At 45.1% G+C, this 23032-nt stretch overlaps 3 protein-coding genes across 4 annotated transcripts; all 3 read left to right on the top strand.

Annotated features, from left to right (window-relative positions):
• The first annotated feature begins 706 nt into the window (after window positions 1-706).
• On the top strand, window positions 707-8158 carry pom121 (POM121 transmembrane nucleoporin). The gene is made up of 13 exons (XM_086131715.1): window positions 707-1312; window positions 1844-2050; window positions 2157-2306; window positions 2801-2881; window positions 2957-3128; window positions 3417-3505; window positions 3579-3658; window positions 3738-3859; window positions 3943-4042; window positions 4222-4470; window positions 4631-6133; window positions 6619-6723; window positions 7134-8158. The coding sequence occupies exons 1-13, from the start codon at window positions 768-770 to the stop codon at window positions 7226-7228; spliced, it is 3498 nt and encodes a 1165-aa protein (XP_085987841.1). The 5' UTR covers window positions 707-767; the 3' UTR covers window positions 7229-8158.
• Window positions 8159-8818: 660 nt separating this feature from the next.
• tbl2 (transducin beta like 2) lies at window positions 8819-11899 on the top strand. Of its 2 annotated transcripts, none has more exons than XM_086132025.1 (7): window positions 8819-8994; window positions 9804-9928; window positions 10093-10277; window positions 10618-10769; window positions 10861-10987; window positions 11060-11212; window positions 11372-11899. In XM_086132025.1, the coding sequence occupies exons 1-7, from the start codon at window positions 8868-8870 to the stop codon at window positions 11829-11831; spliced, it is 1329 nt and encodes a 442-aa protein (XP_085988151.1). In that variant the 5' UTR covers window positions 8819-8867; the 3' UTR covers window positions 11832-11899. The 2 variants fall into 2 exon arrangements, with proteins under 2 accessions (XP_085988151.1, XP_085988152.1); XM_086132026.1 differs by having other exon boundaries at window positions 8904-8994; window positions 9787-9928.
• Window positions 11900-12708: 809 nt separating this feature from the next.
• Window positions 12709-22602, top strand: mybbp1a (MYB binding protein (P160) 1a). Its single transcript, XM_086131739.1, has 27 exons — window positions 12709-12917; window positions 13488-13583; window positions 13696-13779; window positions 13874-13948; window positions 14195-14302; window positions 14514-14704; window positions 15182-15349; window positions 15449-15566; window positions 15848-16137; window positions 16208-16312; window positions 16507-16632; window positions 17174-17380; window positions 17485-17593; window positions 17754-17844; window positions 18218-18381; window positions 18456-18566; window positions 18641-18769; window positions 19006-19176; window positions 19257-19414; window positions 19505-19639; window positions 19867-19954; window positions 20545-20676; window positions 20779-20847; window positions 20933-21046; window positions 21298-21399; window positions 21488-21612; window positions 22053-22602. Exons 1-27 carry the CDS (start codon window positions 12741-12743, stop codon window positions 22405-22407), a joined length of 3798 nt encoding a protein of 1265 aa, XP_085987865.1. The 5' UTR covers window positions 12709-12740; the 3' UTR covers window positions 22408-22602.
• The last annotated feature ends 430 nt before the right edge of the window (window positions 22603-23032 follow it).

The following is a 23032-nucleotide window of genomic DNA, read 5'->3' as shown; positions in this document are numbered from 1 at the left end:
GCAGTTTTTAATCAAAATAAACTGAGGGCCATACAAGAAAACAAAATGTGATGCATGAGCTTTTGGAGTTAGGTTCAGATGTATTTATTTTGGTATGGTGAAATGTCTGTACAGAAGGAAGGAAAGTCAAACAGTCTTTTGAGAACCGTAGTTTATTTTGTTATACATCATGACATTTTTTCATCTAATTGGCAAATACTCCATACATTAAAATAATAATAACGTCGACTTCACAGTGCAGAGGTACCGGGTTCAATTCTAGCTCCGGCCTCCCTGTGTGGAGTTTGCATGTTCTCCCCGGGCCTGCGTGGGTTTTCTCCGGGTACTCCGGTTTCCTCCCACATTCCAAAAACATGCATGGCAGGCTGATTGAACTCTCTAGAATTGTCCCTAGGTGTGAATGTGAGCGTGGATGGTTGTTTGTCTCTGTGTGCCCTGCGATTGGCTGGCAACCGATTCAGGGTGTCCCCCGCCTACTGCCCGAAGACAGCTGGGATAGGCTCCAGCACCCCCCGCGACCCTGGTGAGGATTAAGCGGTTCGGAAAATGGATGGATGGATGGAAAACTAAAATGAAGCATTTAAAAGATGGCGCCAAAAAAAACTGAAAAAATCTGTTGATTTGTTGATCTGTTGACTGTTGTCAGTGTAATACCACCATCTTTCAATGGTTGGCGGTGCCGTACCAAACGTCAAAGTCAAACGCTCAGTGGCCGATGCAGAAGAAGCAATAGTCGTGGAGAGCAGCATGATGGGCGCGCTGCCGCCATGTTACCTAGAGAGAAAAAAATAGTGCTTCTTTCTGCATTAGGCATAGTTAGTCTCTCCCTTTATTTCATCCCCTCCTTTCTATACATTGTTTTGACTCTCGCCCTTTGTGGAGGTGCGTCCCTTCTGCGCCGCAAAACGCCGCTTCCCGCCAGATTAGGCCTCAATCCTCGGGCTGGATTTAATGCTCGGACTGGCTACCTGCGCCGCTTTTGGGACTGGTGGGTGAGCGACGTGTCGGTGGTGTCGCGGCGGTGGACCAAGACCGACGTCGGCAGACGTGAGCCACGCGGGTCGTCACTGGAGGCTTTCAGACAAAGACAGGCAGACGCTGCGATCTATCAAGGGGGGCACCTAGCGAGCGACACGTTTCTTTTTAGCCCCGGGGACTTTCTCATGGGGAGCTACATTGGCAAACCGGAAGGTCCGACTGGTGATTTTGGGAGGCCCAGAGTGGTCCGCAACCCCTGTGAGCAACTGCGGGAAAAGTTATCCAGACCCAACCATGCTGTCTGCACCCCGAACCGGAGGCTGTCATTTGCCGGGTATGTCTGTTTCAATGAAGTACACTGCCCTCGCCGGACACTATTCAGTACACCTCGTATACAAGACGAAAGCTGCCTCTAAATGTTTGCTAATTGTTAGTGTACAACTGCATTATAAAGTATCGGGAGCAATGTATCTTATTCTGATCCTCTCCATTAGTTTAAAAAAGCTTACCAAAGCTGCCCATCCCTAATCGTGGCAGTTCTTTTTCTTTTCTTTTTTGAGATACATGTTTACGAAGCTCTATGTAAAACTGGATTTTGTGGATCAGTGTTTAGAGACATTGTTGCAATTTCTGACCACTTCTAATCTGAGTGTTTTTGTGGATCAGGTGTTCCAGCAAATCTCCCTAAAACCACACAGTCGTAGCTCTCCGCCACAAACGGAGATGGATGAACTTCAACCCAAAGATATTTTGTTCTTAGAAGAAAAATAAACAATAGAATTGGACGAATGAAGTGAAATTGCATGGCATAATGTCAACTAATTTTAAGTAAAGAGTGATTAATTCCATTCCTTCATTGTTTCAGGGAGCAGTCGGGCCCAATGGGACACTTCACTATCACCCCACAGCGGCACTATCCCCTTCATCAGCCGGGCGCCTCCTTGTTGGGGGTCCTGCCGCCCGTCAGGTGGGACGGCTTCAGGAAGAAGAGCATCCTCACGCCTCGAAATTCACCGGCTACTCAGAGTCCCGTCACTGTCAAGATCGCCCGGCCCGACCACAACAGCGCCAGGTTTTATCCACCATTTTTTACGATTACATTAATGGACAGGAACTAGGAAAACATTTGCTGTGTAAGTCATTACTGACTGTTACTGATTTTTTTCCCCTCTCTTTAGTTTGGAGCACCTAACTTGCGCCGCGGTGCCCAGGGCCCCCGTGGACCCCTGTTCCAGAGAGAGCGTCCTCAAGGTGTTGAAGGATAGCCGCAAGAGAGAGGTCGATGATGCAGACAGAAGCTTTAATGCTGAGCAGAGAAGCAAGAGAAGGTAAACAGAACTTTACACTAAGAGGTTATGCTAAACTTGCTACTTAGGGTTGTTCCAACTAGTCGACATGGCGACTTGACCGCTCTGCAGTGACTCACCAATCGCGTGTCCTGGCATTAACACTATGGATGTCTTGTAGAAAGTATCAAGTACAACTTTATTGTCAAATGTGGTCATACAGCACAGATGAAATTTCCTCCCTCTAAACAGACAACAAGACCGCCATCAAAAGAACACTTAACATAAAATGACAAAATAATACACCACAACACATAAAACAGACAGTTGTGCCAACTTAACCAATTTTCCTCCATTCACTTTGTTGTTTGAAGCAGTAATAGAGGAAAGAGGAGCGAATTAAAGTGTCCTTTTCACCAGTGGCTCAAAGACGTCATGCTGAAATGTGCACACGTCTGCTACAAGCTTGTAGCAGACGTGTGCAAAGTCGTTATCATTTTGTGGGGAGATGCACATGCTTTGAATCTGTTCCGCAGGCGTAACGACAGCGGAGGAAGCGCTCATTCAGCTTTTGAGCCCCTCTTGCCCAATGGAGCGCCATCACAACTGGTCCCAAAGTGAGTCTACGACACCTTCTGCTTTTTTCGATTGTTGTTTCACAGCACTGTTTGACCCTTCATTTATTTATCTAGGCCCGGAAGCCTAAAACGAGGGATGATCTCAGTGGCAGAGGACTCCACCTTCAAGAGGTCCCGCACGTCCTCCATCAGCTCTACCAGTGGAGGTCATGCACCGAGAGGGACGCTGGGTTCCAAGAGAAACCCCATCCAAAGTTCTTACAGCTCTACAGTGGGCCTCATGCAAGTAATGACTTAACACCAAACATTTTTCTCTGTCCTCTTCAGAGCTGCAGCTTTCAAATATTATCATAATCAATGTAGATTTAAATTTGGACTGACACCGTCATTGTTTCCCTGCTGCTTTTTCATGAATCAAAAATATGATTATTTCTTTAGTTTGATATGGTTTTTAACCATCATTTCTTTACCTCTGTTAAGAACTGTGGATGTATCCATTTAAAATCTACAAAATTGCTTTGATCAACGTGGCGGAAGCAAATTTAACTGTTAATCATATGCTTGCATTTGAAAGTTTAAGAAGCCATCTGCGCCGAGCTCGCCGATTTCCAGCCCAGGTTCGTCTCGGTCCCAGACACCAGATGGAGTCGCCAAGAAACAGAGGTGCGTATACACGTTTCAGCCTCCGCGTTTAAGTGAATGTTACAATTTATAAATGGCCCTTTTCTTTAACCAGAGAGGATGACGGCCTTTCCCCCAGCTCGGCGTCCTCGGTGCGATCAGAAAGAGCCGCATCGGACAAAGCACCTGACACATGTAAGTGTTCACCATCTCTGCTCTGGGGTCATGCCTCTTAAAAGCGTACTTCGGATTCAATGTTTTATTTTTCTTGTAGCCAAACAGACTCCAGTCCTCAAGGTCCCAGTCACAACCTCAACAAACTCCGCCGGTAGCGGTGGAAAGCGAAAACGTAAGATCCAGCTGGTTTCCAGCAACCGGGATGACCAAATTTCACTGGTAAGCAAATGACTATGATATTTTAGAGTTTTAAATTGCGTGTATCCCCCCCCACATAACTCTCTGTGCTTATTGAATTGCAGCCCCCGCCACCTGAGCTGGGCTACACTATCACTGTGAAGGATTTGGATGAAGAGAAGAAGGCTGCCATCAGCAAGATTCAAAAGATCCTGGAGACACCTGGTGAGTTGATAAAGAAGACTTTTAATTCAAGTAACTAAGGTTGGATTTACAGTGCCTGTCGAATACCAGACCAGTTTAACATTGATACCAGATTTTTTTTTTAATGGCAACTTTCTGTGTATATTTCAAGCTTTGAATCCCATCTTAAAGCCTAAGCATGTTGGGTTGTCCCTGTCTAGTTCCCGAACCCGAGAAGTCCTCCCCCTCATTGACCTCCACCGTGCCCGCCTCGTCGACCGCCAGCACCGTCTCCAGCACCCTCACTCTGAGTAGCCTGTTGGCCGCCCCTCTGCCCAAAACCTCCAGCTCTGCCTCCCCGGTCATCAACTTGGATCCCAGTCCCGCCCCTGCAGTCTCTAACCCACTCCTGGTGGCTCTGAAGATGAAAAGTCCTCTGAGCTCTGCCTCTGCTGCCAGCACCACCACAGGTAGGACCCGGCGTCAAAAAACAAAATCAAAGGTTTATCGGTGGAACGTGTCTTGGGTATGTTTCCGGGTTAGCTTTGCTTGAAATTAAACACTTTGATTTCTGATGCATACTATTGCTGAAGTATGTCTTACTTTCTAATTGTGTACTTATGTCAACAGTTCCTGCAATGGCCTTGCTGCAACGCCCCAGTATCTCAAGCCTCAAAACCCCAACCTTAACGGACATCCTGAAGCAATCGCTCACCTCCCAGTCACAGCCCCCTTCTGCCGGCGTGGATCAGCCCTCTGCCTTTACTCAGGTCTTAGGCCAGGTTTCCAAGCCCATCAGTAGCACTCCGTCACTAACAGCAGCGGGCTTGTTCGGAGCATCGAGCCAGAATGCCATTCCTGCCGCATCCTCTGCTTCTACCCCCGCCCCGGTCACCACTGCGGCACTCATTCATTCTAACCCTCTGCTGGCCTCTGGGTTCAAACCCATCTTTGCTGTCGCCACCACCGCCTCTACCCCATCAACGATAACAGCCCCCGAGAGCAAACCCCCACTCCAAAGCTTCAAGCCAATTTTTGGAAGTAGCTCTGCCGGGGCTGGTTTCACTACACCACCTAATCCAACCTCCACCACAACACCCACAACCATCTCTTGTACCGCAGGGAGCGGCTTTGCGCCGCCACCTTACACAACCTCCACTGCAAAATCCGTGACGGTTTCTTTAACTTCTACGATATTTGGTGCCTCAACAAGCAGCACTGTTACCTCGCCTCTCTTCTCTGGATTGACTTCCACTGCAGCGGCTCCCACCGGCTCTACCACCAGCTCGACCCCCGCAGCCCAGCCAGATGTAAAATCCATCTTCGGAACTTGGTCGGCGCAACCCTCAGCTAGCACGAGTACCACATCAGCGCCAGCTCCTACGACAGGATTTCAGTTTGGACCCACAGCCGTCACAACTCCTACACCCGCAGCCGCTGTCGCGGCTCCCGCCGTCACAACCTCCACGAACGCCTTCACATTTGGAGCCTCACAGCCAAGCTCTCAAGTCGCCAGCCAGAAGGCGTTTGCCTTTGGTCAGACCGCAGTCAGTCAGAACACAACCACCGCTTCGTTTGGAGGTTTTGCGATTGCCGCCGCTACGCCCGCATCCACAGTCACGGCTGCTAATGCTACTGCCGCCACCACCACGACGCAGTCAACATTCACTTTTGGAAAGCCATCATTTCAAGCCCCGGCGCCCCAGTCGACCTTCAGCTCCGCGGCCGCCGCACCTAAACCCTTTACCTTCGGGGGCAGCGCAGCAACAACTGCACCTGCGTCCAACTCTTCGGCGGCGCCTTTCAACTTTGCGGGAGCCGCTACTGCTGCCACAGCACCATCCAGTTTTGTGACGCCAACCAAACCAGCATTTGGGGGCGGCTCCACCTCCTTCAATTTCGGCGCCACCAAAACGCCCTCTGTGGCACCAAGCTTCGGCCAGGCTGCCCAGAGTCAGAGCACGCCGTCCTTCACGTTCGGCAGCACCGCTCCTCAGCAGACCCCCTCGGGCCCTGCGCCACCAGCATCTGGCGGGTTTAACTTTGGCGCCGCCATTTCACAAACGCAGTTCGGAACACCTGTCGCCAATAATCCTGCGCCGCAGATGGGAGGCTTCAATTTTGGGGCTGCGGGTGAGTTAATACTGTCCAACTTGCAATTTGCTTTGATTTGAGTTTTGAAATGGTACGAGAGCCGGGGTGGCAGATGGACATTTATGAAACTGGACAAATAAACACCAATACAGAATGAGAACACCCGCAATGAACCGTTTTATAACGCCACGCCAACCAACCAGATAGCACACACAACTCCAGCTCCGAGTGTCACTGGAGCTCGCCCCTTCAGGCACGCAAAACACTATCCTAAATTTCCCCAGTGTGGGACAAATGAAGGATATCTTATAGTTGTAACCTTTGCTCACAGCATGTGGTAGTGACAGTTTATAAAACCAATGAATGTATTACACTCTGATATTTGATATACACACCCTCTGTCTTTCTGAGTTTTATAAGGCATAGACATGGATTTGGCATTTTTGAGAGTGAGTTTAATATCTCACATCAAATCCAGATTGTTTCCTCACTAGCTCATCCCAACTGTTTTGTGACTTTTACAGGCACATCCACACCATCTTTCGGTCAGACCCCCGCTGCAGCTGCCGGTCCAATTCCATTTGGAAGTCCCAGTACACCAGTCCAGGCTTTCAACGCTGTTCCTTTTGGTAGGTCATGAATGCAGGAAAGTTGGTCCAGTGCTTGTGGCTCATATTTCTTAAGCTCTCGCCTCTTAAAGCCAAGTACACACAAAGACTGCGCACATGAGGGGGAAAAATAATCGTCTTCAATCTTTATGATTTTCTTCTTTGACCGTTCTTCGAGCCGAATGACGAGGAAAAATCACTAACACACCCCACAACCACTGGATCGTTGCTCAGAATAATCCTTAAGAGTCATCCAACAGTCGGGCCTTTGGGGGAAAAAGTTTGAATTCTACCACTCTTACAGATATTCCATTTTTTTATAAGTGTCTTTGCTCATTTATATTGGAAGGGAGAAAAAAAAGTACTTAAATCCAGTTGGATGATATATCTGTGTGCACTTCGCGTAACAAATGCTTTGTTTTCCCAATCAGGTTCCCCTCCTTCCTTCTCCATTGGGGCGGGCTCAAAGCCAACCGGGGCGCGGCAGAGATTGCAAGCGCGGAGGCAGCACAACAGGAAGAAGTAACTTCACACCGGTTGAACTTTTGAGAGGATTTAGGAGTTGCTGTTATGGCTTCCCAGTTTCTCCAAACAAGACTGCCACCAAAGCCATCGGCCCTACTCGTTGGCGCAGGATGTAAAAAACTGCCTGGATGACTCCCTGTGCTCAGAAGACTGAATCCGCATGTGGTTGAGGGAAAGAACAAATTGAGTGAAATCATATCCACTGTTGTTTTGGACACTCCTGTAGGACGTGATCCAAAGGAGAATGGAGACAAAACAATTTATTTTTTTACGCAGACTGATTCGTACCTTTGCAGACCTTCTCCTTGCAAAGTTTGGACAGATGATGGCAGGGTCACGTGCAAATAGAGAAGGATACACAAAGGTGTTGACCAGTTTTCATTTTTTAAATTATTTTTTTAACTGCCGCCTCCCCGTGTACGCGACTGCAATGTCTGCACAAAAAGGACAATTTAGTAGATGGGTTTGATTGCTTCGCCATGGTTTGTTGCTTGTTCTTTGCAAACATTCCCAAAAATCCCCCAAGAGATTTTTTTTGAAAAGTGATTCATAAACAACCCACAGACCCGATCCAGTTTTCACCTCACCATGCAATACTGGATAATACATAAACATTTAGTCAATTGTTTCTTCACTTTAAATGAAGTGCTGCTCAGAGGACCTAATTAAAACGTATGGACAAACCAAAAGCCGGTTGAGACAAAAAAAACAGCTTTTATTTTCTTTGGACTTTTGTTCATTTCACATCAACTACTATTTTATCCATGATTCTGAATAATTAGTTTATAGAGGAGACACTATCATCTGTCAATCAGATATTCATGAGAATTCATTTTTGGGGGGGTCTCGTTAAGTGAAACGTGCATCTCCCGATGGTCAATGTTGATTTAATAAAAATGGTTGGGTGGATGGATGTTCAGAGCCCAAAATATTTTGTTGTGAATATTTTTTTTTCACTTTTATTAGGATCACAGGATGAGGTTTAAAAACAGTATCCTGACTACAAATATGCTAACTATAATTTGATATGTTGAGTAACTTGTGATCACTTATTTGTAAATTTGAACATTGGAACTGCTAATTTTAAGGCTTTCTAAAGAATGCAGTGGTTTGATGGATGTTGGGGGTCATAATTAATGATATGTAAGAAATTGACTAAATTTAATGTCCAAACTGCATAAAGTTAAAATGGCTTTATCTTCCATTCCCTGAAGAAATATTTAATCTGCTAGAATTCTGTTATATTCAACTTTTAAGTGAGTACAACGAATTAGCATTTCATCTTTAAGAAATATTTGCTTTCAAACGTGATTTTTTTTCATGGCTAATAACGATTTGGATGCGATATTCATGCAGTAAAAGGGAAAATACACTGCTGTCTTTTACTGTTCTTCATAATGGTGATACTTGGAGAGCTAGGTGTTTTTTGGATGTGATACATGGCCCTTAAATTAATTTAGTACAATACAGTATTTCGAATATTTTTTTTGTTTCCTATTCAGCACCAGGCCTACAGTGGGCGACAACGCACCCTCGACCTTCCGTCGCTGCCGGCTAAACATCAACAATAAAAACCCCATAATAGCGGCGTGAATCAAATTACGTGGCACCGAGGAAGGAAAAGCAACGCTGGACGAGAGATGGAGCTCGTTGCTTTGGTCGCGCTGTCCTTATTACTGGGCGCTCTGGTGATTTTGGTCGCTTTTGCTGTGGGGAAACGGAAAGCAGAACTACGAGACGAAGCCGGGCGGACGAACAATTGTGCTGGTAGGAGTTGACTAGCGGCTGCATAGTTTTAATGCTAGCGTTAGCGTGGTTTCCTGAACCCTGCTGTGCACACGCCAACTTGATCATTAAGAGTCTTTCTTGCTCATATTCACTGTTTTTTTGTAGAACAATCTTGATTGCATGATGTTTAGGTCCACACACGAAATATTAAAGAGCTCGTTACTGAAAAGGGCAGAAACGACTGAACCCTGACCTTTTGTCATGTAACACTTTGCTTTGGAATCCATCCAAGACGTTGAAATAGTCTGTCAATCTTTCACACTCTTTACTGACGAAAAACATGCTGTTGATAATTGGGAAAATGTGACAATACGCCAACAAAAAGTGCATATACTGAAACAATGATGAGCCCGTCTCAGGACACTCACAAATTATATGCTAAGTGAGTTTATTTGGACGCAGAGGTTATGTTATATGAATGACGACAGGTGAAGCGAAATTGGATCATATCCACCGGCACCTGTTGAGCCTAGAATCAATATTCAAGAACTCATCTCATCCGTTACTTTTTAAATGTCGATTGCCATCTTGCTGTAGCTCCCAAACACTTCTTCATTCCAGTTGGTGGTATAATTTATATTTTATACTGTTGGACAGTCAACAAAACGCCACCCCAAAATCGTGTTCTATCCTTAATTTTGTATGCTAAATAATCAATCATTCATTACACTGTCATGGATTAAGGTGATGGGAGACATCAGCAGCGGCACACGTCATCGCCATTTCGAGAAGTGGTGATGGAGGTAAAAAGGCTGTTGTCACAAATCTCAGAACTGCTGTGGTTCCAGCTGAAGGCATCGCGATGAAGGGACCAGCGGCAAAGAAACCCAAGCAGGTGAAGCAGCAGCGCGGCCGTAAAGACAAATCATCACAACACATCTTCAACCATCCTCTGTTGGCCTCCTCGCTCAAGGTAAACCCAAAAGCTCTCACACCCTTCCAACATATAGCGCAGATGACATTGATGAAGAGTGTGGACGACTCACATTGCTCTTCACTGAGTGACGATGAGTCCAGACTTGCTCGACAAAATGGCCATAAGTTTTTACCTCAAGCGCATTTCTTGATATCGCCCAGGGCCACAGTGGAAATGTGACGTGCCTGGATTTCAGTAGCAACGGAAAGTACTTGGCATCGTGTGCCGACGACCGCACCGTGAGAATATGGAGTACGAAAGACTTCCTCGACCGAGAGCACAAGTGTCTGAGGGCCAACGTGGAGCTGGACCATGCTACGCTGGTGCGCTTCAGCCCAGACTCCAGGTTAGTTGGATTAGTTGGCTACCTGGGCTGGTCGTTCGGCTTCCTTTCATCAAACACGCTTTTAAATCATGCATCCTTAAAAAGCAAATCAGACAATAACTAACTAAAAAGGCTCTATGCCATGCACACTTTAATTTAAGGACCCCATAAGATAATGGCACAGAGCAGGACAAAGAATGTATACAAAGGCCCTCAGAGGTCTCGATAAAAAGTTTCAGACAGAGATCCTGAGGTACCTGCATTAGCCGTAGCAGTGGCTAGAAGGTGTAAAAATGACTTGCCTCGGCCCCCTGCCTCTCACTTCCTATGCTTTGTCCGTGTGTCATTGTTTCGGCTGCAGGGCATTTATCACCTGGCTCGCTTACGGCGACACGATCCGCGTCGTCAAAATGAGCAAAAAGCAAGAAGGCAGTATGAACTTCAAAACGGTCACCGATGACTTCCCCATCAAACACAAGGGCAGCATTCTCAACATCGGCATTGCCGAGACTGGTAAGACACACAAAAAAATTTAATTGACCGTTTAAGAAAAAAAAATGTCACACCAATGCTAAATGTGATGTCGATGTGCTGTTTTCTGCAGGCAAGTTCATCATGAGCGCCTCCGTTGACACCAACATTAACATTTGGAACCTGAAAGGCGACATACTGGCCTCTATTAACACTAACCAGATGACCAATTCTTACGCTGCCATCTCGCCATGTGGCAGGTCGTAATCCCGTCCCGCCCCTTAATGTGCGCAAGCAAAGAGGTGGAAATTAAAATCAGGTTACTCTCTCAGGTTTGTGGCATCCTGCGGCTTCACGCCTGATGTCAAGGTGTGGGAGGTGTGCTTCGCAAAGACGGGCGAGTTTAAGGAGGTGATGCGAGCCTTTGAGCTGAAAGGTCACTCTGCCGGAGTGCACGCATTTGCCTTCTCCAATGACTCTCACAGGTAAAACGTTTTTTCCTCCTTTTTTTTGTCCTTTCTACACCTACGGTTGTAGAATGACGTCCGGTTAATTGCAGTCCATTCATTTGATTTGCCTGTTTGACTCTGTTGAAGGAATTTATGTCATTTAATGTGGTTTTTTTTTTTTCTTCCTGATTTTAGAATGGTGACAGTGTCCAAAGACGGCACGTGGAAGTTGTGGAACACAAACGTCGAGTATAAAAAGCAGCAAGACCCATACCTGCTCAAGACTGTCCGCTGCACGTCATCCGACGGCAGCCTGGCGGCGCTTTCGCCCGACGGTCGGGTGATTGCCATCAGCGACGGCTGCGACGTGGCCATGTACGACGCTTCCAGCGGCGAGCTGGAGGAGCAGCTGCTCGGCGTGCACAGCTTCAACATCACGGACCTCCGCTTCGATGTCACCGGGCGCTTTTTGGCGTGCAGCGGTGACAAGGCCATCCGAGTATTCCACAACGCCCCCGGCTACCGGGCGGCCATCAGGGACATGCAGGATATGCTGAAGAAGGCGCAGAATCAAGGCATGAAGCAGAGGCTGCAGCAGCAGATCAGCGACGCGCAGAGTGCCCTTGATGCCGCCCTGGCCACTCCTGTCCAATAAGCATGCCTGAACTAAGTGTGATTGCCTTTCCATGCAGTTTTAATTAAAAAATATATTTTTATGCCAAACTGTACAGTTGGTGTGCATTTTTCCCTTGTTAAAAATACTGTCACAGCTCCAAGTTTTTCTGTAATTCCGGTTGGACAGTTCTTTGAACTGTTTGTATTAAGTGTAACTGGCACAATAAACAACATTGGTATACAATATTATAAGTAGGAATTAAACTCTGCCCTCAATCGCACAAATCGGTGTGTAAATGATGCCCCACAAAAAAGGTTTGTAATTGCTTATCGATGCCACAAAATGTGGCAAACCACTACTTTGGTTTAAACAAAGTTCCTCAATTTGCTTTAACGTAGTTCCTTGCCACCAAGACAAGACTATCATTGACTTTCGAAGTCTATATAGTGTTTTAGGAGTAATTGTAATGAGTGTTTTAGCATTTAGGCATAAATGAGACAAGCCATTATGTATTTTTTTTCTTGCTGGCAAAATAAAATAAAAATACAGTATGTCACTGTTTACATTTGTAAATAAGGCTAAGATCGTTTGCTAAAAGAAGCAAATGCAGCCACCTGTAAAATGCATATTAAAACGTTATTAAAATATCGTAAAATTAGTTTTATGTGCTTCTGAAGGCAATTTAGGAAGAATCTTAATCCAAAAAGTCCACTTGATTTAACTATTATCAAAAAGTAATTAGATGCATAGCCAAGGAATATATTGATGTCTCTTCAGCGTATGTTATTTATGAATGATATTTTACCTTTTAAAATGTAGTGTCTCTTTCGAGGTTTTATCTTTGTCAATAAAGTTGTGTTATTCAAATAACCCGGAAGAAGTAGCTTCACAGAAAAAAAACGCAACCACGTTTTTTTCCTCACCGTGTTCTCAGCATGTTACTGTGAGATGTCCATAGACATGGTGGAACTCCAGGAGAAAACGACCGGACAGGTCCGGTCGACCAGCGCCCTCCAGCAGAACCGAGTCTTCCTTGACTTCTTCTGGGACTTGGCCAACCCTGACGCGGAAATTCGGCTTACCGCCTTGGAAAATCTTCTGAAATACCTGAAAGACAACAACCAGGTGGCAACATGTGACCTTCTAGATTGCTTTAAATAACACGTATTTCAGTACACAACACGACACTATAGAATTAACTGTTTATAGCTATGCTCCATTTTTACTATAACGTCTAAATCCTTGATTTTTTTTTTCTCCGCACGAACCATTGTGACCATTTAGGAACTACTCTCCGGCTCAAACCGCAGCATCAGTGATATAGTTCAAGCCTTATTCATATTTATTTTCCTTGTGTGTAATAACATCTACATCATTTGCATGTGTGCCACAATTGCCAGTTCAAATTAAAAGACTGATTTGTTTATCCGTTTATTTTTATACATTGTCAAAATGAGGCTTCAGTACTGTAACTGTATTTTGCAACAAATATTAATCAAAAAGAAATTGTAACTCAGACCTTGCCTGAAAAATAACGAATGCAAAAACAATATTAATTCAAAGTCATATTAATAATAATATTAATTATATCATTTTATAGGTATATATAGAGTTAAAAGTCTTTAATTGAAAAGTAATTGTATGAAAATGTAAATAATCATTTATGCCAAGTATCATGCATTTTGTTGTCCACAGGCGGATGAGATGACATACACACTCAAGAGGTTGGTGGACGGACTTGCTCACACACGGCCGGTGGCGAGACCCGGATTCAGCCTGGCTCTGGGTCAAGTGGGTGAACATTCTGATGCACCCACTTTTTGGGTGTACCTAAAGTTTTGAACTGGGACTGTTTGTGATGTGACGTGAAAATCTTTTTTTTTCTTCTTCTTTTTTTTAACAGCTCCTGAGCACGTTTGAGGACCTCTCTCTGCAGAGCGTCTTCGACAAAGTCAAGGATAAGCACAATTTTCTAAAAGCCAATAAGGTGTGTGTTTTAAAAGGGTTTTTTTTTCCTTTATGGATGAGATTACGGTGGAAGATTAAAAAACCCCCACACCTTTTCTCTGCTTGTCCTGCAGAAAGGTGTCAGAAATGCTGCCTTTGGCTGCTTGTTTGGAATTCTTGCTCTCCATCAGTCAGGCCGCATCTTCAAAGTAAGTATTATTCTGTATACTCTATATGGTGTATTCATGCCCTATAGAAAATTGGTGAATGGAACAGGCAAAATGTCACAGACAAAATAATTTCTCATTCAAACTATAGCAGAAAAACTTTCACTTTCAGAACAAATGCCGACAAACCTTATCCTTTTCAGGAAGTGTGGAAGAGGCATTTCAATTCAGAATATCCACTGCATGTTTTACCTCTGAGCTCAACTGTTATATTTTGCAACCGCACAGGAACCGCTGGTGGTGCTGGGTTGTGTGCAGCTTCTGCAAAACCTCACTCAGCAGCGACAATACCTGAACGACCTGCCCAACAAAGCCATGATGGACATCCTCGCCGAGGTACCAACAACACTCACAAGAAAGCATTTTTTTTCTTCAGACTTTTTTTTTTTGTGCTCACGTTTAGAGTAACGCTAAAAATGACATTCAATTTGTGCATCTCTGTTCTCATGAGGTTTTACAGCCGAAATGAGGCAGAGACTCATCTCTCCTCTATTTAAAACACACTCCATGGCATTGTATCAGTCCCACTGTATTGGTGTCTCGGCAGGTTCCTGAGAAAGTGTTTGAGGAGGTCCTGTTCAGTGCCCTGCAGGCTGACATGGCCTCGGCTTTCCAGACTCCAGAGCAGCTACAACTGCTACTGGTGGCGCTGGAGCGCTTCCCGCAGACTCTCCAACCCAAGAAAATAAAGCAGCTACTGGGCTCTTCCAACATCATTAACAATGACAACATCGGAAAGTAAGGAGTGCAAAATGTTCAACTTTTTGCATATTTTTTTGGGAGCCGATCCTTGGTTATAGTCCCGCAGAAATCGCGGGTTTTGATCTCAGGTCCAGCAAAAATATTACTTGGGTGCCATCTTGCCAAAGAACGTGCCAAAGATCGATGTTAAAATGAAATTAGAATTGTCGTCAGGACTAAATTGATGCTTTGGCGCTACCTTGTGGCAGTGTCAAGGAACTGCGTTGGAATGAATTGGGGAGCTTCATTTAGACCAAAGCAATGCTTTGCGACCATGTTTTGGCATCTTTGTTCCAAGAGACTATGTTTAAGTCAGTTGAGGCTTTTCTTTTAGACAGAGTGCTGTTCTCCGTTGCCATCACTCAACAATTCCAAACCTTTTTACGTGGTTGTCAATTCCTCGCACATCTTGGCTCGCTTCACATGGTACAGCCTTTTCTAAACCTGCAAGTTGTGCCTTGTTCTCTCTCGTAGGCTGACACAACTACTCAAGAAGGCCGCCCATTCGGTGAAGAAGGAGTGCGTGCTGCCGATGTTGGCCTTGGACCTCCTGAAGCTCTCGCTGAGGGAAAACAGCTTCCAGCTCTTCTGGAATAAAGCCATTGTGGAGGGAATGCTGAAGGAGCAATGGGGACCCACGCAGTGAGTTACTTAAACTAAAGCAATTGGGGCATTTTATTATCATTAACATTTTAAAAATGAAGTATTTTAAATAACCTATTTATGCGTTTGTTTGTGTAGCTTCATGAGTTTCCGACTGTTGGGCAGCGCCTTGCCGCTTTTGTCCTTGTCCCAGCTAAGAGAGGTTCTGTCCGGGGAGGTGATGAAGCAATTCGGAGATCATGTGGTGTCTGCCCAGGTTAGTCTGGGTTCCTCATTCACATTACGACTGCAACGTGGACGTAACATTGGCCATTTTCTGTTATCAGGCGCACTGACGACACAAATCCTCCACGTTTCATTATAAAAGCTGATGCTTGGATTTTTTTAATTTTTATTTTTTAATCTGCTTTGTTACTAGGCAGGGTTCTTTTGCCACATTCATATGAGCCTCGTGATTAGTATTATCGACTCTGTGGGGATCCTGCCTAGCATGCAGAGTAACCGTTAAATGTTAAGACTCATTCAACTCTTTTCCAGAAACAAGAACGCTTCAAGATGGCACCCGAGATGGAAAACTATGTGTCGAACTTCCTGGAGGGCTGCCAGGACGTCGAAAAGCAGTTGGCGGTGATGGTGGGCTTCTCCTCGCTTGTCAATCAGGGTTATCCGGTGGTGCCGTCCGTGTGGCGCACGGTGCAGCACCTGCAGCCGGCGGCTCTGCGGAATTACGTGGCGTGGCTCAGGACCACCTTCCTCCATCCCCGCGTAGACGAACTGCTTAACTTTGCCTCGCGCAAGCAGATGGACCGCCAGGAGAACTCGGAACAGTGAGTCCCAAGGAACCCTCGTGAACCCGGAAAGCAGAGTGACCGCCCTCCTGCTTGTTATCTTCTTCAGGGATCCCGTATATCGCCTGAGGAAGTGGATCGTGGCCAGGCTGGCCTCCATCATGGACAACAACCAGGTGAAGAAAGACGAGGAGCTCATTTTGGAGATTGCCAAGTAAGTTCCTTTTGGGTTCCAATGATGATGACCAGATGTGGCAAAAGTATTCACATGCCATACTAAAGTAGAATGGCATCTTTCAAAAAAAAAAAAAAAAAAATCACATTGGTCGGGTCTTTTGTAAGTTGAAGTACCATTGTATGTACACATTCCCATCAGTGATGATGATGATGCAATTTTTGTTTTTCCAGATTTGTTTTTTTCCACACCTTCTTCAACACCAAGAAACCCTGCACCGACATTCCGGAAACGGAAGAGAAGCTCCTCGTGCCACTGGATCCGAATACCAGAGCAGTGCTGGTCACTTCCTTTTTTGGGTTTGTGCTCATCTATGATTGTTTACACTTTGGCATTATTTGAAGCATATGATAGGTAAACATTCTTTCAATGCGCCTATTTTACGTTGGGTGGCAGCCCACATGTTGATGATGTGATAAAATACTTATACCAGCCACAGTGGGGTCATTAATGTGTTACAACAGCAAGGTACATTACATCACAATAATTGTGAGGATAATGAAAAGGGTGGAGTGGAATCCTGAAAATCAACCCGTGTACCGCTTCCAGGGTAACTGTCAGAAATCTGCTCCCAAAAGTTTTATAATTGGATACAGATGCTCCAGATCAGGGGGGGGGGAATTGTCTAAATGAAATTCCTCAACTCACTTCAGCATAGTTCACTGGCGCCAGTATGACAAGATGGCGGCAAAGCACTACTTTTGTCTGAATGGCTCTCCTCAGTTGACATAAGATAACGCTAAAGTAATACTTTCTTAGTGTTGCTGTTGTTGTTTTTATATTTGCTCCGTGTGTTTTGCATACGTGACATTCCTTCACTGCAATTTGTCCTTCAACCAGGGTCCTCCTCTCCATGTATAACTTGCCACTTGCCGATGAGGCGCCCAAAGGCGTGGCGGTGACCCAGAAGCGCCCGCTGAGCACCATGTCTGATCGCTCCTTGCGGCTCTACCGCCTGGTCCAGTATGCCCAAGAACTGCTCAACAAACCCACGTTTGTGCATCCCGTCCATCCCTTCAGTGAGGAAAAGAGGCAAGCCTGGGACAGGTCAGACCACGTGTTCTCTTGTTTATTCTCCAATAATGGCACTTAAATTTAAGTCTTGAGTGGTTGTGTGTGATAATGATCTTTCTACGTCTGTTTTCTCTCAGCATGTTAGAGTCGGTGGCGAAGCTGAGGAAGAAAGCCAAGAAAGGCTACTCGGCGGAGAACAGCTCCTTCCAGCAGCTCTTTCTCTTGGTCGGCATGCACCTCTTCAAGGTACAGTTGACCAAGGCAGCTGTGCAACCACTGCATCACGTTTTTTTTTTTTTAAACCTCTCAAAAACGTGTTTTCCAACCCCTATTGTTATAAAAGCTGCCACATCACAGTGGTGAGGAAGCACTATTAAAAATTACAAATATATTGTATTTGGTAAAGGCTCCAGATGAGCTTCTGGACGTCATGAATGACCTGCAGAGCTGCGTAGACAAAGCGCAGGAGAAGAAAGCCAAGAAGAAGCAGAAAAAAGGTGAGCTGTCACATCAAGTTATTATAAACGCTAACAAAATCCCCTAGAAAGATTTACAATGGCCAAAAGCGTTGATATTGTGAAACACTTTCACCAGCTCAAATTTGAACAGTAAAAAATAATTCCTCTTTCAGAAGTAGAAAAAACACATTTGCAAAATAAAAAGTAATTTCCATTCTGAAAACAAAACTGATTTGAAACACACAAAAAAAACCCAAAAATCACGACAGTAAAAACAAATTAAACATGCTAAAGTAATACCAAATTCACCACAATAAAAACATACTTCCAACAGAAAAAAAACAGTCTGAACAATCTGACAGCCTATCATATCACACCAAAAGATGATATTTTTTTTGTGACTTTTCCGCAGCCAGCAAACAGGAGGAGACTGAGCCCATTTGGGTTGAGGTAATGGTGGACATCTTGTTGTCGCTCCTGACCCAGCAGAGCCGACACATCAGGCAGGTGTGCAAGACCGTCTTCGCCTCCATCTGCCCCCACGTCAACGCCGCCGCTCTCACCGCCATCATGGATGTAAGCCACAGCCCGCTTGTTCTTGATTGTGTGCCGGGGCGACTTCACTCAAGATGTTTATTGTGCGTGTGCAGGTCCTGGATCAGGATAAAGACGGCGAGGAGGACGGCCTTGTGCTCGTTGTGGACGACGCCAAGAAGAAGAAGAAGAAACCGGTGAATGATGATGATGATGATGAGGAGATGGTATGTCGAATTTTTTTCCTTCTTTTCTTTCTATTTCCCTTTTACCTGTTGTCCTTGCTTTTGTTCCGAAAAAGGAAGACGAGTCGGACGAGTCTGACAATGACTCAGACGAGGATGAGAATGAAGAAGCCATGGAGGACGAGGAGGTGGACCAAAACTTCAAACTCGAGCTGATGAAGGTGCTGCAGCATAAGAACGCTTTGGTGAGGCTTTTGAATCGAGGAAACCTCAGCTCTGTTTCGAGTTATGTGGTTGTAATGTTAACTTTCCCCACTCGGGGGCGCCATTGACAAGATTTTCTGTGAGCCAGGCAAAATTCACACTGGGTCAAGACGCAAAAAACAAAAACTATGTTGACGTGGACAAAAGGCCAAACTGGATATAAAATGTGCACTTCTAAAGTGAAACCTGTGATGATGACATCATAGTGCTTTTCCAGGGCACGGAGGAGGACAGCAGCGACGATGACCTCGATGATGATGCCATGATAGAGCTGGACAAGAGCCTGTCAACGCTCTTCTCTGAGCAGAAGAAAAAGACCCAGGCCAAGAGGGACGGCAAGGCCAAATTTCAGAAAGAGAAGACACTGTTGTGCGATTACAAGATCAAGGTAGATTTAGGAATTGCTTCCATCTAGGTCAGAATTGACTTCATAAAAAAAAAAAAATATTTTTCTTATTGACTTTGTAGGTGCTCGACCTGGTGGAGGTGTTTGTGGTCCGTCAGGGTGGCAGTCCTCTAGTCCTGGGCCTTTTGGAGCCTCTACTGTACATGATCGAGCGATTGATGCGGTCAGGGAATGAGCAGCAGGTGCAGGACTTCCTACGCAGGGCGGCGGACATTTTCAAGTAATTCACACCGTCTGTGCTTGCAGTTAGCGCCGACGACAAAGCCCTTCTCATTTCTTTTGTTCCGTCTGTGATCTTTGTAATTTGTAGGAACCAGCTATGCAGGTCCAAGGTGTACTGCAAGGCTACGGAAGACCGACAGGAGGAGCTTCACAACCTCCTTGACAAGCTGATGATGCAAGCGCAGAAGTTGCCCGAGTCCTCTGTGTGCCTCTACTATTTTAGGTAATAATAATAATTATGAAACTGGTGATGGGGGCCTATTTTTTTCCCTTAAAGTTCTGAGCCATTTTCATGGAATGTTCAAACAAAATGCCCTCCTTCCTGTTCAATTTCAGACATTGTAATGCAACCTTTATATGAGCCTGTCAAGGCAATTTTGTGGCGAGTTGTGTAACTCATGACTGGCATTTCTACTTTTCTAACCTCTTATCTGTGCGCTTTGTTTGCAGTGCCGCCCTGTACATTGTCAAAGTGTTGCGAGGACCGCCAGCCGCCGAAAGCAAAGAGGAGGTGGCCGAGTCCAAAGCAGCGGCAGATGTATGTAACTCTTTCTTCCTAAAATGAAACGACACTTTTGAATCCTTAAGCCTTAATTGCAGCTCATTTTGCGGTGTATATTCCGCTTTTTCTCATGATCGCACTGTGCCTCGTTATCTTTACTGGTATTCTCCTGTGTTTGCGTCACATAAAGCACAAGTTTTTGGAATGCGTCTTTTTAATCAGTGTCGTAGCAGTGCAGTCCACTAATTTTACTGCTTGGCTTTGGGCATATCTGTGTTAATGACATTTTACAGTCACATAAGGTGGCCATGAAGTGATGGGTCAAATGAAAAGGCGTCTACTAACGGGGTCTTTGATGCTTAATGAAGCTTTTTTTTTTTTTCTTTTTTAAATCGCTGCACGCTGGGTCACAAAATGGGTCACTGCAAGATAATTTGGGCCATCCTCATCTAATTGCTATAGAGTGGATAATCACTTAAGTATCCAATAAGATCCACAAAGATAACACTCATTTTTGTCTGTTTAGTACATGAATTGACCCTATGAGCAAATCAAGGTGGTCAACATAATTTATTTCAAGCTAATTTCTGGTCATTTATGATTTGTCTCTGTGTGTGTGTATGCAGCTGTGGTTCATGGGCAACGTGGACGTTGAGCGGGTGGCCGGCATCTTTCGGGAATCACTCTGCTTCTTCATGAGTCACAGGAAGAGCCCCCTGACCACCCAGATGTTCACAGACATGTTCGCCAGATATCCGGTGAGTGATTGCGGAGCAACAGATGTTTCGTCATATGGCAGCGCTAATTAATACAACACGTGTGTGTGTTTCTTTGTGTGTGTGTGTGTGTATAACATGCAGGTTTTGTGTGTTAAATTACTCGACACAGCAGTGCAGTACATCACATCGGGCGTCAGAGAGCACCAACAGGTAACCTTGCTTCTGAACTGGAATTTTTTTTTTTTACTTCATATTTAAGTCAGCACTTTGCTAACATTTTAGATTGTGTGTGCAGGGCCAGGCGTGTGTGTTGGTGCTGCGTGGCATGCAAAACAGGGATGTGCAGAAACTAATGAGCGGTGCGCCATGGTTGGAGTTCTGCACAAAGGTGATGGCCCAGCTAGTTGTGGTGAGTCGGCGCGTTGCCCTTTGCTGGGGATATCACTTGTTGCGAGGCAGATTTCACCCATTATTTGTCTTGTCAGTCTTGCCTAAAAGGCTATTTATCAGAAAAAGAAACTCAGACAGATACGCTTCTTTTCCATACACATTCATAATTGAATCGCTGCTCTGTATTAAATATATGATGCAAATAGAAAGCTTCCCTAATGGGTTCTGCCACCGATGCAGAGTTGATTATATCAGCTACTATCTCCTCAGGCTTTCAAGCTGGAAGGTCAAACGGACCGCAAGGCTCTGCGGGAGAGGGTAGTGAAGACTCTGGAGCTGTGTCACGCCCTGCTCAAACACATCCCCCGGCAGGTATGTCATAGCGAAGCATCGGCAAGATTTTTTTTTAAAAAAGAGGAGGGGTAAAGGTCACACATCCAGTATCCCGTGTCTGTGGTAGGAGCTGTCCAAGGACCTGGAGTCTCTCAAGAGCGCCCTGCAGTCTTTCCCTGAAGTCTTTGCCTTCAAGAAGACAGGCCAGCTGGAGGACACCTACTGGGCTGTCATGAGACACTTTGGAGTCATGTGAGTGCTGTGGATGGAAAATGGTGGACATACATTGGTATCAATCACAGAATAGGTGCACGTACCATCTGTGTGGTTCTTTTTTCCCCCCCCACTGATTTAATTAAAATGGATTATTGATGCTTCCCCAATTAAAAAAATAAAATAAAATAAAAAGCTAATTGCCTCCAGATGCTGCAAGATGACGGCAAAGCACTACTTTTCTCTAAAGAGAGCTCTTCAACTCAATTCAACATGGATCACCACATGATGGTGCCAAAGTAAAAACACTGAAGAGTTGAATTTATCAGTGAGTAATGGAGGATAGTTGCCCCCCCCCTCCCTCCATTTCTATTTACTGACACCAAAAGTGACATCAGCTATTCCTATCGGGTCTCGACAGACCTTCAGGTGATGGAGAGCGTATTCCAAGTCATCTTGTTTATCTTCGCCATCCTCAGGAAGCCAAAAAAGGAGAAGATAAACCCCGCCAAGGATGGTGGCCAGCTGCCGACACCGCAGCAGCTTGCCAAGAAACCAAAGGGCTTCCTGCCAGAAAGCAAAAAGAAGAAAAAACGCCCCCGGCCTGTCTTGGAGCCCGCCGCCGCTGCAGCCAACTCGGCCCCGACGATGTACAAAGCCGTAGTAGAAAAAGGACAAAGCAAGAAGAATAACAAAAAAAAGACGAAGCGGATGGCGGACGGCGCGCTGGCATCACAGGCCAGCCCGGCCAAAAAGAGCAAATTGCAAGATGACAGGAAGTCGGTAAAAAAGAAGAAAAACAAACAGAAGAAAGATAAAGGAGGCCAAGTATAAAGGTGGGTATCTTAAATAAGTTTAGTTTTTTTTTGTCCATCAACCTATTGTTTTTTTTTTTTTATATCATGAGCCCCAAGAGTGTAAGGATGAGTGTGCTTATTTTTCTAATGCATGATTGCTTTTATTTGGAAACAAAACAAACATACCAGAATAAACCCGTTTCTCCTCCTGGAGATTCATCATCACGTTGCACCCACTCCTCAACCTTTTATGTGTTATGCAACATTAATTAGATGTGTGAGATTGAAAACAACAAGTAGCAGCGGTGGAAGCTGCCACAACACGGCTCCTTTTGCATTTGGAGCCATTTGATGGTGGTAGTCGCGGACACTCTGCATCATAATAAGTGTTATGATTCCAATTTGGAAAATAATAAGCTGTCTTAAAGACCGCAACAAACAGAAATAGGGGAGGGGATAGATATGAACGTGTAGATGTGCTGTCACCGAGACAGAATTCCACAGAATAAAGGGGTATCATGTAGTGAATGTTTTTTTTAATCTTTTAATTTTTTTTAATCAGGGTTCGTTCCTTGTTGATGATGTTCGCCAGACAGTTTTAACAGTTAAACCGTTCTTGTCGCAATGGAATTTCAAGGATGTCCTACAGTATATTTGATATT

Source organism: Hippocampus guttulatus, chromosome 15, assembly GCF_054856545.1.
Source record: "Hippocampus guttulatus isolate MCC_2025c chromosome 15, RoL_Hgut_1.0, whole genome shotgun sequence".
Lineage (NCBI taxonomy): Eukaryota > Metazoa > Chordata > Actinopteri > Syngnathiformes > Syngnathidae > Hippocampus > Hippocampus guttulatus.
Note: the sequence above shows the minus strand (reverse complement) of the source record. Positions and strands in the feature narration are given on the sequence as shown.